This window comes from Merops nubicus, unplaced genomic scaffold, assembly GCF_000691845.1.
Source record: "Merops nubicus isolate BGI_N331 unplaced genomic scaffold, ASM69184v1 scaffold19554, whole genome shotgun sequence".
Lineage (NCBI taxonomy): Eukaryota > Metazoa > Chordata > Aves > Coraciiformes > Meropidae > Merops > Merops nubicus.
In genome coordinates, this window is record NW_008605127.1 from 25705 (window position 1) to 43509 (window position 17805).

General features: G+C 37.6%; 1 protein-coding gene across 1 annotated transcript in view; it reads right to left on the bottom strand.

Moving 5' to 3' along the window:
- Positions 1-17119, bottom strand: part of CFAP58 (cilia and flagella associated protein 58) — a gene marked incomplete at its 3' end in the record, with an annotated part of 34549 nt that extends 17430 nt beyond the window's left edge. The window contains exons 1-7 of the mRNA XM_008939248.1: positions 16841-17119; positions 11798-11946; positions 9883-10039; positions 7661-7855; positions 5341-5478; positions 3220-3379; positions 779-861 (exon numbers count right to left, since the gene is read on the bottom strand). Coding sequence (XP_008937496.1) covers positions 779-861; positions 3220-3379; positions 5341-5478; positions 7661-7855; positions 9883-10039; positions 11798-11946; positions 16841-16951 — 993 coding nt within the window. The remainder of the gene's footprint in view (positions 1-778; positions 862-3219; positions 3380-5340; positions 5479-7660; positions 7856-9882; positions 10040-11797; positions 11947-16840) is intronic.
- Between the last annotated feature and the right edge of the window lie 686 nt (positions 17120-17805).

Below are 17805 nucleotides of genomic sequence, written 5' to 3' on the forward strand. Positions count from 1 at the left end.
TATTCTAAATAGCATGTCCAAACTGGAAATTAACCCAATTTGGTTTAAAATTATGCATAGGGATTAAACAGAAAACACTAAGATGTCATCTTTAAAAAATCAGCCTTCTGTCAGCACTTTGAAATTTCTTTCCCTATGCAAAACAGGTACTTGTAACCTGCCAGATCTGAGCCTCTGGTAGAGTCAAGACACAGGACACTGATTCTATACCAAGTAAAATGCCTCAGAAATAATCTTTTAGCACTGAATTTGCTAGATTACACTTTAGGAATGCCCACAAACATAAAACGCTATTCTGCAGTACAAGAACGTTGGGCTAATGGAAAATGATCAGTATGAGAAAGGGACCTAAAAGCAAGGACTGGTATTAACACAGCCTACCAAGCTACTATGTGCTGCATCAACATTTTGGTTTGTTCTTTTACTAGCGAAGTCCTAGTTTGCCTAGGTTAATACTAAACTTCCTATGCTACATCCTGTAAAAGCACAGATGTCATGAACTCTTTGGTTATCAGATAACAAGTTTACAACACATGTACCATTTTTTAACTCCCTGATGTTTTATATGTGAAAACTTAGAATTCTTTTGTGTGTTTATGGGTACCAAAATTATTTCAAGGTACAGAAAAGAAGCAGTGTGAGCATCTGTTAAGGAAACCTGAATGCTTTACTTAGCATTGCTTATTCTATAACATTTCTGTTTTGCTGACTTTTAACAACAGACATCTCATCCTCAAGCTGTGAGATCTGTGTATCAGTATTACCAATGGAAGCTCACCTTGCTCAGCATATCCCTTTCCCTCATAAGCGCATCTGTAACTTTCTTGTCAGTCTCTGCCTGCTTTTTGGCTGCCTCCAACTCTAGAGAAAAGGAGGAAAAAGAATAAATCCTGGGTTTAAAAGCTGTTAAAAATGCAGAAACAACTTACTGGACTTTTTAAAAAGCTTTAACATTACTTGAGCAGTTCAATTAGATGTGAACAGATTTTACAACCTCAGATACCAGCTAATGATATTCATATTTATTTAGGACCTTTGAATAACTTAGAAGAACTCAAGCACAGTAATTAAGGATATTACTTATATCCTTATAAGGTAAGATACCACAAAGAAACTGTATTTTCAGAAATCATGGACCACATGGAAAATCAGAGCCTTTTAAGAAGCTTCAATGAGAGCATCCAAAAATTGAGACACTTCCAAAAACCGGGACTTTCAGAGTTATTCAGATCCCTCTTTGTGAAATCCAGTTCTCCCCTGAAGCAGTGAGATCCTACAAGCTCCAGTGGAGTTAAAACTACTTGGTATGGGTCAAGATTAACACTAGACATGTACTATTAAAAAGATATTAAAAATGGAGATGTGTTTTCACTACATTTTAAAATTAAAACCTGCTACACTAACACTGAAACTGAGGAAATGCAGTCCGTCAGAGTGCTAAGGTGTGTTATATATTGCAAAAAGACATGTTATTAATAGCCATTCTCAGGCATTCCCATACAGATTTGAATTTCCTAAGTTACTTTCTCCTTTCTAGTACAGGGCATGACCTTAAGCAGTACTAGCAAAATGCTTGTGGGAAAGTTTTTCCACCCTCACAGAGATGCAGTAAAAACAGATACGACTTTCCATAAATACAGTAATATGGAATGCTTCATATCTCATACACGCAGTTTCATCAGGACACAAGCTAGAAACAACCAAGAGCAGGGAGGGGATTTTATGCCAGAATATATCAATTTTAACTAGATCAAATTTATAGCAAAGGGGTTTTTTTCTGCCCCAAAAAGCAATCTCATCAACTCTAATATTTTGCCAACTTCATAAAATTAGTTGAGGGAAAAACCCATAAAACTGATGAGGTTTTTTTCTGATAATCACTTGGAAAATCTGTCTATTTTTATTTCAAAACATATTTGATTTGGAAATTTATTTGTATTTTAAAGTCAAAAGAAATAGAAGTGTTTTTAAATACTAAAAAACACCCCAAAAGTTATCTATTAAACTTAACCACAATAATTATAATCAGATCCAAGGCATTTTCTTCAAAAATTTCCATTTGGCAAAAATGTTAAAGGTTCCTCCTTGAAGTTTTTCAGATCTGCTAGCAAGTCAAAGTCAATACCTGGACAGCTCTAGTATCCAGACTGACCAGCTGATATCCTAAACATACCAGAACTACATTTATCAGCTCACTTGCACATATTCATTTCCAGGATGTAACTAATCAGCACAACACAGGAAAAAAATGTGTCTTAGTAGTGTCTGATTTCAGTAAGGACTGAGATTGCTTCTCTCTCACAGGTTTGAGCAGAAGCAACAACAATGCATTGAGGACAACTCTCTGTTTGCCCTGGCACTAACTGGCACACCACAAAGTTCAGTTCTGTGTTCTTTTGCTGACCACTTGCCCCAGTAGGTGGGACAAGGCCACTAGTAGTGGCCTTGTAGTACATACAGGAAAGACTTCACCACCCCATCCCAAAGTACGCAGGAAAGATACGAGGTGGCTGGCCACCAGAGGAATAAACAGACCCATGCATTCACTCACAGTATAGGATGCAGCAAAGAAAGGAGCAAGCCAAGTCAGAAACCAGGTTATGGGAGAAGGAATAAGCCAGGTCATCAGTCCAATTCCAATCATATACTAATTGCCAAGGAAAAGCCATATTACATACATAATCCTCTCTCTGTCCTGGTCTTGATCTTTTCCCAACATTGCTGGAAACTCTACTTACAGTGGACAGCTGGGGAGCCCTACCAATAACTGGAAGCCCTACACATTACATCTACTATACAGATACAATTCCCAACACCACTGCAAGCAGAGCCAACTTTTATGCTATTAACTTTGAGGCAGGACAAGATGTTAATGTTGAAGGCAGGGGCAAATGGTAGTGGTCTCCTAATTGGTTCCTACCTGGGTGAAAAACAATCAGGAAGGCCTTTCTTGCCTGGTTGTGGACATCATCCATGTGCCAACCCTCATTCAGGGCTGGGGGTTTAAACCCAGCACTTCATGTGTACTGTATTTTTACCCCACATATGCTACATTATGAAAATTCTGTAAGCCTACAAGTATTTTAAAATGCTGCTGTAGATTCCAGCTGTGATTTATACAGTCTCATACTAGACACTAAAGGATGATGTTCCTAACAGGAGGATGAACCTGTAAATTATGAAGCACAAGATGGATCCACCCATCAGTTAGACACCTACCTTTCTCCAACCCAGATATTTGATTTTTTAGGGTGTTTCTCTCATGTGCTGCATCAACTTTTTGTTCTTCTGCAACACGCAGCTTATTCTGGAGAACTTCCCTTACTTTATTCACCTTTGAAATTTCAAGGCGTATCTGAGTCACTTCATCATTTCTGGCCTACAGAACAGCAACAAGGAAAGGGGAGAGAAAGTATTCACAGAAAGAAAATGCCTCTCTACTTGATGTCTACTTATTACATAAAATTCAGGAACCGAATGTATAAGAGTTATGGATCATCTGAGAAAAGATAATCATCTAACTGAACAATATTAAAAATCATTTAAATAAATCCAGCTAAGGCAATGAAAATGATAATCAAATCTTATGCTTCAGATGATGATCAATAAAGAAGCCCCAGCTGCAAACTTCACAGATCACTACCCAATTACTCCTGCAGATTAAACACAGAAAGTTCAAATTTCATTTGAAGTATTAAGGACAAAGACTGTGATGAGAAAGATACTGCTAGCATGGTCTGAAACCCTGTCCCTAATAGCAAGTATCTCTTATCCTCATCTCTTTTATAAATGATCACTTTAAAGAAAAAGCAAAATCTAGAGTTTATCTCATTTGCTATACAATCTGAGGAGAAAATAATGAATCAAAACACTACATAACAGGTTACCAAGAAATAAAACCAATAATCACAATAGAAATTGGTCTCCTTCCTATTAAGAAGTAAATATAACTTCCTCATATACTTCAGTGCCACTGCTAGGCTTTGCAGCCATCACGGACTGCAGTGTTCCACTTACAACCTGGGATACCAATTCTGTGAGACGGTGAATCCTGCCCCGTGAGTATCCTCCAGGAGGATGTGAATCTCCTCAGTTCTTACTGACAATAACTTTCAAGAGATTTATGAGTGCTTTCACAGTTCGGGTTGCCCAACACCATAGTGGAGGCACACAGCACACTGTAGGATGAAATTGCAAGCATAGTGCCTACAAAAGGGCACCTCACATCATGCCTGGGGCTCTTAGAAGCTTTAGCAGCTGGCTTAATTACTAACTGGGCAGTATTTTTTTTTTTTCCCCAAAATCTGTTCATTCTTCCAACTTTTCCTGAAGTTAGGATAAGATCATAGAATCAAAATCCTACTTTTGACACTCTAGAGCTCCAAATGTAAGTAATTTGAACACACTGTAAAGTTTTAAATAATAATGGTATTGCTAGAAGTAATGATAAAACCAGATAACTTGGAAAAGACAGGTATTTGTTTTTCAAATAGGTAAGACAAATATCTTCCAGTTTGCTTAACAAAACACAGCAGAAAAGAAGTTCCTATCATACAGCCCATTAAGGATCCAAATTAGAATCATCTTTGTTGTATTAGTTATGAACTCAGCTTTCTGTTAGGAGTTAGTTTTTATCATACTGCCTAAAAGTTCCCTTCAAAACAAAACAACAAAAAAAACCAAACCAAAACAAACCCTCTGCAATGGTAAGCAAACTTTTTATTTAGGTGAATTGGTTATACTTGACTAAACCTTGATAAGATAATGATTTTCTAACTGAATCTTATATGTTTATATTTTTAACCCAAATGATGATACAAAATGCAAGATATAGTAGACAGAGTAATAATATCTAGCAGTTACCCTTTATCACAAATGTTCTTAAAGTATCCTATAAAAGCATATGCACAAATCATTTAATCCTTCCCAAACTGAAACTCATCCACTTCTGAGTGGTTTACTGCAAAAAGAAAAGTCATTGTTCTTATTTTAAGTTCTTACAATCAAAAAAAAAGACCTTATGCTTGTCAAAATTACCGTATGTCCTTTAATGAACACAATATGTTGAGCATTTTGGTTTCTGTGTTTTATGAAATGCAGCTCTCCCAGCAGGGCAGGTACTACACTGTCAGGTGACAGAGTTGGAGACTGCACCATGGTACTGCCACAGAAAGAGTGGCATCCAATGATAGCCAGATCTATTCCTAAAATTCCTCAGATTTCTTCCAAAACTACCCACAGGGAGCTACCAGAGAAGAACTGAGGTCATGCCTTTCCCAGTGGTAAGATTGCCATCAGAGTAATATGGCTGACAGGATGCAGGCACCTTCTGGTACTTACTTTCAGTTCTGCTGTCTTCTGCTGGATGTCCCGCATCACTTCTTCAAACATCACACTGTTCTGCTCACTCTCTTGCAGGAGTTTATTATTTCTTGTCTGAATTTCCTCAAGTTCCTTACCAACTTTTTCATTCAAGATCTGTTAGATTAAAGAACAATCCTATTAAGTCTTTGTAATCTCATTACAATAGCTACATATACATAAAGACAGAACTTTCCATCCCTCCAGGAAATAAAAGCTGCTACAGATTGTTGTCTGCTTTTTTGTCACCAGTCTTTACTGGTGATGAAACTACTAATGTGAAATATGATAAATGTCCTTATTGACTAGGGGAAGTGATAATTTCTAATGAATAATACAGCCAGTGTTTTTTGTTTTGCTTTGTTTTGTTTTGTTTCTGGGAGCTTAGCACATCTCTCTTAGAGGTGGTAGGTAGATATTTTGCTTCTTGTTAGGCATTTGGCAAGCATCAATAACACAACTTGGTATATATAATTACTGAAAATGAGTATGAGATTCAAATTACTTCAATCAGCAGAGGGCAGGGGAGCTCTGTTTCTTAGCAAGAAAATCCTACATTAATATGCTGATAACATTTCTCTGGGTACATGGTTTGCTGAGACCAGGACACAACCATTTTCTTCTCTAATTTGTCTCCAGTCAAAAGCCTTGAACAGCAGTTTCATGGTTTCTATGGAGAACTTATTCTTCAATATTGAAGCTGCCAATCTTATTCTGTTTAATGGGACTTCCCCCTACAGGTACTACGCCATAAATGAGGAAAACACAACCTCCCTTCATTCATATTTTTCACTTCAAACATTAATCTGTGATAAACCGATGAAGTCAACATGTACTATGCTCTGAAACATGAAAGGAAGAGACGTGGAATATCTCTCTTCTACATGCATGAAGAAGCAAAGACAAAGTAAAAGAAAGCAAATACCAGGATAACACCATGTTTCAGATGATCCTTTACTGGGACTTGGACATGGGTGGGATGAAGCCTATAGTAGCTGTATCAAACCATCTTTGCTGTCAGCAAGCAAGGATATTTTATTAGAAATTTCAGTGGAATAATAGCAGGCATCACACCCAACTACAATTCCATTGAGAAACCATAACCTGATCACATTGCAGTAGCGGAGTCACCTTCTCTTGCAGACTCTACCCTGAGTCTTGCACAGCTGGATAGCCTGTGTTTTGGAAAGACTTTTTGCAAAAGACAATGCAGAGCCTCAGACACCTTCTAGCCAGCACAGGCGATGACATTAGTCTGGTTAATTAGCCCAGGCACAGCACTTTATGTGAACTACTGGTTTCCAGGATAGTTTGGGCAATTGAATGCCACTAAAAGCTGTACTTGGAAAGGTTGAAAGGGACAACAGAGAGAAGATGGAAGAATGGAACAAAGCCAGGCATTTTAGACCTCCTATTTAAAAACAATGGGATTGTGCTGGCAGATCATGGAGCTGCCTTCAAAGGCTGCATCAAATCAATGGTATCAGTGTATTTCTTTACATGAAGTATTTTTATACATATTCTGTGTTGACAAAAAATTGTCACGGACCACTACCTTCACATATTCAGGGACCTGAAGGGAAAACATAGCCATAAAAGTCACATATTTACAAGAAACACACAACTCCCAAAGAAGTTTTCCTTAAGGTAGGACTGTTTCACAGTGATGAGATCTCCCCTGCCATTTACTGAAATTGCTTCTCTGAGAGTTTCTCAAAGTCAGGGGAAATGGACTGAAAACCTGAAAATTCAAACACTTGCAGAACACTGTGTTAGGACTTTTCCAGATAAAGTTTTTAAAAACAGAAAGGGGAAAATAAATCATAAAGGTTTACAACAACATTTCTCTGCCCTTTCACAGAAACTCTCCCACAAGCTTGAGAGGTAGATAAAAATTATTGTGACAGAGAAGAAGGAAGGAGTTTGAGGTAAAATGACTTTACCCATGCCACTACAGTCAGTCAGTGGCAAAACTGGCAACATATGTCAGAAGTCCAACCTGTCAGTCTCCTGTTACTATCATCAGATCATCCATACTCTTCACAGACTTTCTCATTTGCTGTGATCTTTTCAAGATGATTTCTACAATATCATTGTGCTCCACTACTGATTTCTGTGAGGAGTTCTATCTGAAATGTGAGCAAGCTTTACATATTTATTTATTAGTAAGGTATAAGTATTCATTAAAATTTCTTGACTTAATATAATCTTCCTCCCTCATCCTTCAGGAATTTTCTTCCTATTTTGACATCTGACCCTAATCTTTGACCTGATGAAAAGAGTGTGTTGTGTACCCTACCTTCTGCTCTTGTAGATGCTCTTCCATTTTCAGTTGTTCCTCTTTGTTCTTCTCTATACGTTGCTGTAAATTCTTGATCTCAGCTTTCTTGTTATCCATTTCAGTTAGAAGGTTTTTCAGCTCCTTCTCCATTTTTTCCTTCTTTCGAGCCTCTCGTGATGCCTCATTTTGCTGTAGCTGGATTTCTTGCTGAAGCTATAATAATAGAGAAGGAAAAAAAGTTTCAAATTCTGCTCTTTTATTCAGGAAAACAAGGTCGCTCACCTCTCCTTTTGCTATGCTTGATTTTGAAAACAACAGCTTCTATACTACTGTGCTCACTATGCCACAGAATATGCCAGGTCTTGTCAGAAACAAATGTGTTCTCTAGTGGTTGAACAAACAATCCGGCATGAGGAAACCCACTTGTTGATAATACGCATTTGTTAAGCACCAGTCAGCTCACCCACACAAAAGGGTCTGATACTGTTCAGACACAAAAGCATTCCTCTGGAGATGCAGTGGGACAAGTGTATTTTCAGTTTTAAGTTACCTGTAAAGTTGTACTTCCTGAAGCATTAAAATTAATTTGGCCTTGATGTTGTATTGCAAGGATTTTTATTTTTATCTTTCTATCTCACCAGCAGAAACACTTATTACACTGATATTAAAGGAAAGAGAGAGATGTCAGACCAGTGTTCATTTTCACCACTGTTCTCAATCTTTCTGCTTTCAAAGTTCCTGTGTAGGAACTTTGAAAGACAAGCTCTCATATTTAATAAACTGTCTTGTGTCTTTTGTTCTCTCCCTCCCCAAAAATGGGATGAAGCAGAATCAGCAGAGAGGAGACGCAGGGGGTTGATCCACATGGAAATATTCAGTTCAGCCAGGGACCAGCAATTTAAAGATGTTCTTTGCTTAAAGATTCCTCTCCCTCTGAGCCCACAGATGAAAAGTTGCCAAAACTGACAGGGTCTTCAACAGGATCTTCAAAAAGACATCGTCATTTAAGCAGTGTGAAGTGGAGAACAATTTTATACTGGGCGAATGGGAGGTGGTTACAAATGCTGTGAAGGTGAAGGCTGGCAAGATTCAATAAATCTTGGTGGGAGTTTCAATCCTCTTTTTTCTTCCATGCCCACAATGCTGTTAGAAAAGCAAAGATTTACATTCTCTTGTAATACATTCCCACCCATCTGCTTTAGAAACAGAAAGTTCTGTGCATGAAACCTAGGCTGATCATCACTTTCCTGTTTGTGATTAATAAAGAACTATAAGCTAAATGCTGCTTCTGTCTCTTCTCTGTTCTTTAAGTGTTCTTTTCTGCTTTTCCTTTCTGCTGTTGTCTTGCTCCAGCCCCTGTTTATATTCTGCTTTAAATTACTTTATTTCTCATTATTATGTTTTTATATTTTGATGTATCAGAGTTCGCTATCCCATCTTTCATCCTTGTCCACTTTCTCTCCATTCAGTGGGTATCTTATTGATCCTCAGACTTCTGAACCTAGCTGCTATACACATTAAAAGGAAGCTATACATATTGATCAGTAAAGAAGAACTGTCTACTCAGTCAGAAAAACAGAGAACCTAACTTAAAGAGGAGACAAAAAAAGTAAAGCTGAGATGGAATACAACTGCTGTCTACACACACTGGTGATGTGAAAAATTATTTAAGCTGAGAAACAGTAGGCAGGAAACAGTATGAAGAACACAGTAGGAAAGTAGGTCTCTAACCTTTAGGAAACTGAGGTTCTGTAAAAGCTTTCTGTAAGAAGTAGGGGAGAAAGTAGCCTAATTAGCTATTCATTCAGAATTTCATACATTCCTAAATTTGATGGTATGGCATCATATGACAACCACAGCCAACAGCAGGGCACCTGGGATCTCCATTCCAGGTCTATGTTCTAAGTGGCTCTTTGGAGGCATAAGGATGTACAATGTAGAAAAAAAAGCCCACATTTCCAGTATGACAGGTAGCTATGATTCAGGAACCTTGGCCTCATTCAGGGTATTGGAAAGCTATGGAAGCAGCTGGTACAGGACAATACACTTTGCAAAGGACATAGCCTAGAAGTAGAGAAAAATATAAAAAAGCACTCACAAGAGGCTCCTTTCCAAGCCTCTGAAAATGTTTGAGATGTAAAAGGACAGGTAGCAGCATACTAGTCAAGGGAGATCAATTGCAAGAGTGGAGAATGGTTCAGGACAAAGCCTAATATCATCACCTGGTGATCTGTACAGACCTGCATAATGGATTGTTCTGCCTCATTTTTAGCCCTTTCTGCATCCTGCTGCTGCCCTGTGGCATCAGTTAGACTTTGACGTAACTTCACAATCTCTGACAAGAGTTCGTTTCGCTCCTTTGTTATCTCTTCTTGAAGTTTTAGCAAATCCTGGGTGCTAGAAGCAAGGAAATAATAGTCAAGCAGTGTCACAGGCCATTTCTATTTTTCCTTCTATGCCAGATCAAGATGTTTGGTGAGAAACAGGAGTTTAAAAGTAATTTGTTTCATTTTTAATTCCTTTTGGACTAAGGCTCTACTGGTCAATTTAATTATATGCTCTATCTACTATGATCATAGTCACTGTCAACATAGGCAGCTTTAAAAGCTAACCCAGTCATATAAATCACTCTTGTTAAATCACATCCTTCATGAAGAAACCTACTGTTTCCCAGAAAGGTAACAGGGAACAAAATTCATTCTTCTCTGGCCATTGTAAAATTACTCAGGGACCAAAAATGTCACATTGTTGTAACCAGTCTCTCTTATCTTATCTATCAGCTTATCTGACAGGGCACCTAACTGGGTTACGTCTTGCAGTCATCTAATGTAAGAATAAAACAGAGGGTACCCTGTTTGGACACATTTACAATTTGAAAGAATGTCCAAGCAGTGTGGGTTCATGCTCAACCTTAAAAAATAGCCTTATAATACTAAAAGACTACAGGGTTTTCAGCCCTGAAAAGGAATTGTCTAGTACCATGGCTTTGTCACTGGACAGAGTATTAAACATGGATCTGAGAGCAGTACAGAATGAACTTCAAAAAGGATTTGTAAGTAGGCAGGTCTCAGCAGCCTGGGCAGCAGCTGGAAATGGCAGGAGTGAGGTCTTGGTGAAGTAAGGGCAAGGAAATGCACAAAGCAGCCACAAAGATCTGCTTTAGGGAGAATTATACTAGTACAGGGCTTAATGACCAAGGAAAATTATTACACAGGTCCAGAATGTGTTGGGGACAGACGGTGAAGGAGTGGATTTCTCATGCATCCAGGTTTATGTGCTGGCACATTCCTTGTAGGGGAAATGTTTGAACACACAAATGGCCTTGCTCACAGACACCAGTCTTATTTATGCAGGCTGGATACACAGTGCATGGGGAGCTGAGCATGCCCCATACACATCCTGAATGCATCACATAAATAAATTCCTTACACAGTGTCAAAATTTTAAGCCAGAACCAGCTGGGCCAACCATCAGCAATCTCAACAGAAACCACACGGGTCATAGGGTAAATATACTGAATATCTTTGAATTTAAACTTCATCTTACAGCATAAGCACAGTCAGAGGACCTGATAGCACAAACGCTAGCTTTTAGAGGGCTTTTGAGCAGCTCTTGAGGATCATTTTTCTTTGCACACTGCAGCAGCTAGTCGCTCCACCCGAGTCTAAGTCCCTCTATGCGTGTGTTCAGGAAAAAAACACCATAGTCTTGAAAAAGTATAAATATAAAATACAAACAAGAATATTGACAGTGATAATGCCTTATAATAAACAGAAGAGAAATCAAGTTTCCTGCCTCCTCGACTTATCTACTTGACCCTGCTGCCATCACATGTGAAAGTGTTAACAGGATCCTATTCTCAAAGGCAGAGAATATTGAAATGCTAGTCAGATAAAACAATATGACAGATACTGAGAAAGTGCATAATACTGATTTTTATTCGATCTCTCAGCTTAAACCAATGCTGAATGAACTTGCTCAGAGCCTGATTCTATACTTATTCATTACATAAACACATAGACCAATATATGTTCACTCATGAGAAAACTAAAAGGCAGAAAAGACCTTTCTGTTTTCCAGTGTCGAAGTGGCTAAACAAGGTGGAGAATGATAGAAAATCTGATCAGACTTCCCCCCTCCATGAGGAAAACTTACTTGTACTCTTGTTCCAAGGACTGTCCAGATCCTTGCCCCACTAAATGAGTTAGGCGTGCAATTTCCTTTTGCAGTGAATCAATCGTTCCCTTTGCTTTCTGTTCCTTTTCATAGGCTATATCCATCATTTTCCAGGCCTTTTCAATTTCCTAGGAATAAAATGGAAAACAATTACAGAAATTAAATTAGGTTGAAAATGAACAACAAATTAAAAATTAATCGCCTTGCATTTTGGTTAATCAAGAAAATAGATTTTCAAGCCTTTTCATGCATAGATTCACAACAGTTTTCTTCAATAGTTGTCTTTTCTTTTGGATGAGGGCACCATCATTTTGAGCCATTCAGGCTCTGTTAATTTACACTACAAAAGTTCTAACACATTTTCTTTAACACATAGATCTGAACATTATCAAATCTCACTCTGTGAGGTTTTGGACATGTGAGGCCCACTAATATCTAAAAATGTACTGAAAATTCAGTACCCAGAAAGGTACCACCTACATGAATAGCTCACTTATGTCTGTGAAAATCTTATTAACTGTCGTGACGATAAACATCCAATTTGATTTGGACACAAAAAAGATGTTACTCTTGGCTTTTCTCCCTCTTTGTTCATTTTTATCTCTGGAGACCTAGTGTATTCCAATTTTAAATGATAGTTAGACCAGCCACAATTCTCACAGCAACTTTCAGCACATGGAATTACTTGAATAACAGACTCGTGTGCCTCTCACAAGCCCAGGGTTTTATATCCACAAACAGGATAGGGGAGGAGGGTTCACCTAATTTTTTTAACTTCCTCTGCATGTCTCTCCCTTGAATCAGATCCTTAAGATTCCCACAGCAGGCTTATTCCTTGGCAGTTTCAAACCAAGCTCCTACCAGTTCTGGAATCCTGTGCTAAAAAAAATGTATAAATTGAGAAAGCGACTGGTCTAGAAGGAAAGTTCTCAAAGACTCTGTAAATAATGAAGACACTGCTTTTGACAATGGCAGTTCTTGAGCTGAAAATCACACCATGATGTCATCTCTCTCATCCTTTTTTCCCTGCTGACTCGTGGTGGAGTTCTGGACTTGATGGACTTCTACATTTTTAGCCTCCAAGTGCAGCTGTGCAGCTCTACATTAGCTCCAGTCTCCCAAGCAAATCCAGATAGAAGCATCATTACAGCAGGGCATAATATCCCTTTCTACTCCTACATCCTTTGAAACATCCTTTGAAAATGAGGCAGGGGAAAAAGAAGTTTTAAAATGCCTCCACATTGAAGAATATGAAATAATATAATTTACATCAAATTATTTTCAGCAGTTCTTTACTGAAATTAACATATTGGGTTATTAAAAAAAACCAACCCAACTATTTAGCATTAAACTCAAAATTATGACACCTGTATTATGGTATATTGTTAAGATATTTATTTAACTTCTTAAGATCAAATAAATGTAGTACTTAGCTGTTTACTGCCTCAATAAAAAATTCAAGCTATTGAACTCACAGAAGAAACAGGCTACTAGAATTTGCTGAAAAGATAACACAAAATATAACATCTGTAGCCTCTGCAAACTGAAGAAGGAATACATTTTTATTTTATTTATTCAGCTGCTTCAGCATATCCAAATTTGAGAGACCATCTGGAACTTAAAGATCAGGAATGTTTGTTTTGTTTTTTTTTTTTCCCCAACCTATTAATAATGAGTTTAACAGTGGGCTTTACTTGTGCAGAAATTCTGAAGGAGATTATAGTCTACTCAATTCACTACCTACAAACAGTATTTTCATTACTTAATAAATTACTTAGTTCAACATTTACTTTGAAAAATGTGCTTTTCACTTATGTATCAAGCATATTTAAACAGTTTAAAACATTAAGTTCAATTTTTGCATTCTATACATTTTCAGTTCTAATTTCCATTCAAATGCAGCAATGATCACAGACATAAAGGATTAAGTACCACCTAGTGAACCAATAAATTTTTCATTCTCTATTATCTTACATAAAAATGTTCAATTATGAAATTTAAATAAATGCATGCTAGGCTGAGGTAATGACATGAAGACATAGTGTATCATCTTGACTGAAAGAAAAGCCTAAAATACAGCTGTAAAAAAACATGTTTCAAATTTGCCATCCAATAAGAGGCAATCAACCTTTCTCTAGAAAAAATGTAAATGGAAAATAAGATTAAAGCTGATTACCCAAATCAAAGCTTCCTGCTGGCTGATTAGACTGTGATTAAAATTGGTGAATTAAATCATTACAACTGGAGTTTTGGGGGATAGAACTGATGAATAAAACCAATATGCCTTCTGAAGGGTCTTACTGGCTTCAGTGAGTATTTTGTTCTGGTAAGTACCTGCAGCAGCGATCCCCTGCAGTCAGTGAGGCTGTTCAGGTAAGCAGCGATTTCTTTTCAGTGGGTTCTTTATTGATAAAACCCAACTTTTGTCAATAAAGAACTCCAGAAATTGTGAAACAGAACTCATAAAATGTGACTGTCTTGCTTTATTTTGATTACATACTCTAAAAGATCAGATCAATTTCACTGCCAAAACAGAATTACTGAGTTTCCCCCGGAAACTGAAAACTCTGAAAATCCAATCAGGGCCGTACAAGCCCCTGTACATTCCCTTTCTAGCATTCTTCCAGTGCAGCCCTAGGGATCAGTATCCCTATCAGTGAAAAAGAGAACTGTATTCCCTTCATGTTCTGCTTGGCCCTCTGCTCCTTTGATGTGACTGTAAAGAGCAAACTATTATGTCCAGATTATTAAAGCTACAAAACAGAGCGCTGAACAACCAACAGACAGTTACCAGCTACTGATTATCATTGAGCTGGGTCCTACCAGCCACTGATATGTGTAGTTAACCTCTGCCCCAAAACAAATCCTGCTGATTACCACCAGACTTCACATGAAGGAAAATTTTGTTTGTGTAAATTTTATTTATATGTGAAATAATGATCTAGAAGAGGAAGGCTGAACACCTGTTACCCTGATGACCTATCAAGTCACCAAGATTTAGGGCCTTAATTTGAAGCAACTATAGCATTTTTACAGGAACAGCCCCACCAGACCTCTCCTATCTTTTATAAATAATGAAACAATGGAACAGATTGTTTGTTTAATTTAATGCTGAAGAATGTAATCTTTGTTATTTTAGCACTTGAACTTTCCTCAGCAGTTGCCTTGGGTGCTTGCAAAACATATTTTTTTAATGTTAGTAAAATTACAGTGAAATACTATAGCTAAAACTTCCCTTCAGAAAGGACAGTAACATGAAAAATGAAGGGAATATCAAACAAAACCCCAAAATATGACACAAACATTTAAAACAATATCCAAATAGTTCCTAAGCATTTAAGGGAAAGACCAATTCTCACAACCAAATTGGAAAAGTATCAGTGCTTTTTCCTTGGCTCATAGCACACCACTAGAACTTGAAACGTCACGTCATGCACTGCCCAGCGTTTCTAACAGGATCATACTGTCAAGCAGCTTTTTCACTACAAAATGTCTTAGCGGGTTCAATAGTAGATGGTATTGTTAAGCCAGACCTTGCCTGAGCTTCAAATTAGCTGCTGACCTTGGGAAAGGTTCTTCTTTAATGGCCTCAGGTTGCACCAGGGCAGGTTTAGGTTGGATATGAGGAAAAATTTTTTCACAACAAGGGATGTGAAGCATTGGAACACACTGCACAGGGAAGTCATGGAGTCACCATCCCTGAAGGGACTTAAAAGATGTGTAGACGAGGTGCTTAGGGACATGGCTTAGTGGTGGACTTGGTAGTGTTAGGTTGATGGTTGGATTTAAAGGTCTTTCCCAACCGAAACAATTCTATGATTTTTTCTGCTCTTCTGCTCCTCAGTTTTATGACAGTTCTAAGATAATGTCGTCTCAGCTTGAGAACATCTTGAGGGATTGCCTCTACTACTGCTTGCACTCAGAGTATTGCCATGTAATAGCAAAAAGAAAATTATAGGGATCATTGTGATTCCTAACACCCACCTACCAGGTTTGGCTTAGCAGCAGTGAAAATAAACAAGATTTTCTATGCAGTTTTCCTCCTCCTTGAGGACGCTTTGAGCAGTCCCATGGGCTTGCAAGCTGCAGCCATAGGATGACAACACTGTTATTTATATATAACATTGTTATTTATATTTACTACGAGTGTTTTTTCTTCATCATTTTAAGGACAAGAAACTTCATTTCAAAGACTTCTATTTCTGTAGTGCTCATAGATCACTTTGGATTGTTACACCAAATTTATTTTACTGGAACAAAACACTTTATCTTAAGGCATGGAGATTTCTCAACTAAATCCTAAATTAAAGCCTGTCTAGGTACCACAGCCTAAGTTTTTAAACCATCAGAAGAAAAAAAGTGCAAAACACGGTGTTCTGATCATTTGGCAGCTTTAGGTTTCTGGTAGTCAAACCTCACTGTTAAGGTTGAAAACATTGACTGTTTTTAGCAAGTCAAGCACTTTGATTTGACAGAGTTCAAATCAATAAGAATGAAGAACACATCAGAGTAAATTGGTAAAATCACACTGAAATGCTGTATAGGATTCCTTTTCAAAAACACCATGAAACACTTATTTATATGAGTTGATGACACTTTCCTGGTCTACAATCCATACTTCAGCAAGCAAGTAGATTTTTTTTTTTTATGTTCTGCCAATAGTTAACATCCAAGCAGCCCTTAAAAAACATTAATGAATCAAAAACTGTATATTAAGTTGAAAATGTGCTATTTTACAGAGGGAAAACTTAAACAAAAACTATTAGTGAGTACTTGAAAGCTGATGGAGTCGGTTTAGCGCAAATAAATACAGAATTTGACTGGGGCCTGTAAAAATACAGGACACAACGCTGGACACAAAGTGATTTGTAGCAGAGCAGAGGTTAAAGAACTGGAGACGTCAGCTCTATACTTAGTCTCCTAGTTAGTTCTCTACATAAAATATTCTTGTAGATGCTTCTCGTATTACCATGTTTTTCTTTCACAATTTCAGATCATATTTAATTCTATTCAAAACTTTACCGTCTTCATTGATGATAGAGTTTCCTGGTCATCTCTAGAGAGCTTTGTGAGTGCAGCTATTTTAGAAGAATTCATCACAACCTCAGCATTCAGAGCCCTGCATTTCTCCATGAGACGCTTTTCATTTTCATGAGACTTCTTCAAAACAGCATGGAGCTTCTCATATTCTATTCGGAATTTTTCCAGAGTTTTATCTCCCTTAAGTAGACTGATGACTTCTTGGAAGTCTTTTTCCAGTGCTTCAAATGCACTTTCTTCTAGATACGGTTTGCCAGACTTGTCCTGAATGAAATGAGATAGATAATCAACAAACAGCAGGAGTTCAACATCTCACTTATGACCTCAGAATATAAAAAACAGAGTGTGTAACAGCTACTAAGAAATCATGACAAAATTTTCTGAAATTACATTTCTCTTGCTAGTATATGATATGCGCATCGCAGGCTATCTTTCAAACAGATGTCCCCTGATTTCACTGCAGTAAGTTTTGCTTTAACAGAGTTCCTGTAAATGAGTACCACAACTACTTTAAAGACAGGTCTATAAAATATCATCATTGTGATAGTCTTTAAATAATACATCAACTATACGGAAAGCCTAGTATTTTAGCCTCAGTTCTTCCCAGTTCTCTACACTCTAAAGTCTGATTTTTTTTATGCTTTCTATGCAGACAGTTCCAGCAAATCATTCGCAGATAAGTCTGCTTGATCTGGCTCAGTTCTGATGCCAAATGTTGCCAGCTTGGTTGCTGGACACCAAATTCCACCATTAGTTTTCCAAACAGCTTAAAATAAGACTTCGGTGTAGCCAAGAACACAATCCTACCAAGAGGAAGCAGTATGGCCACTTCCTGAAAGTTATCTTGATCTAAGCAGCAAAATAAATCAGCTCACAGGTTGCTTCATGCTGTCACATTACTGCCATTCCTCAAGCTTGCTCAAAACTGACTGGGACATCTGTGCAAT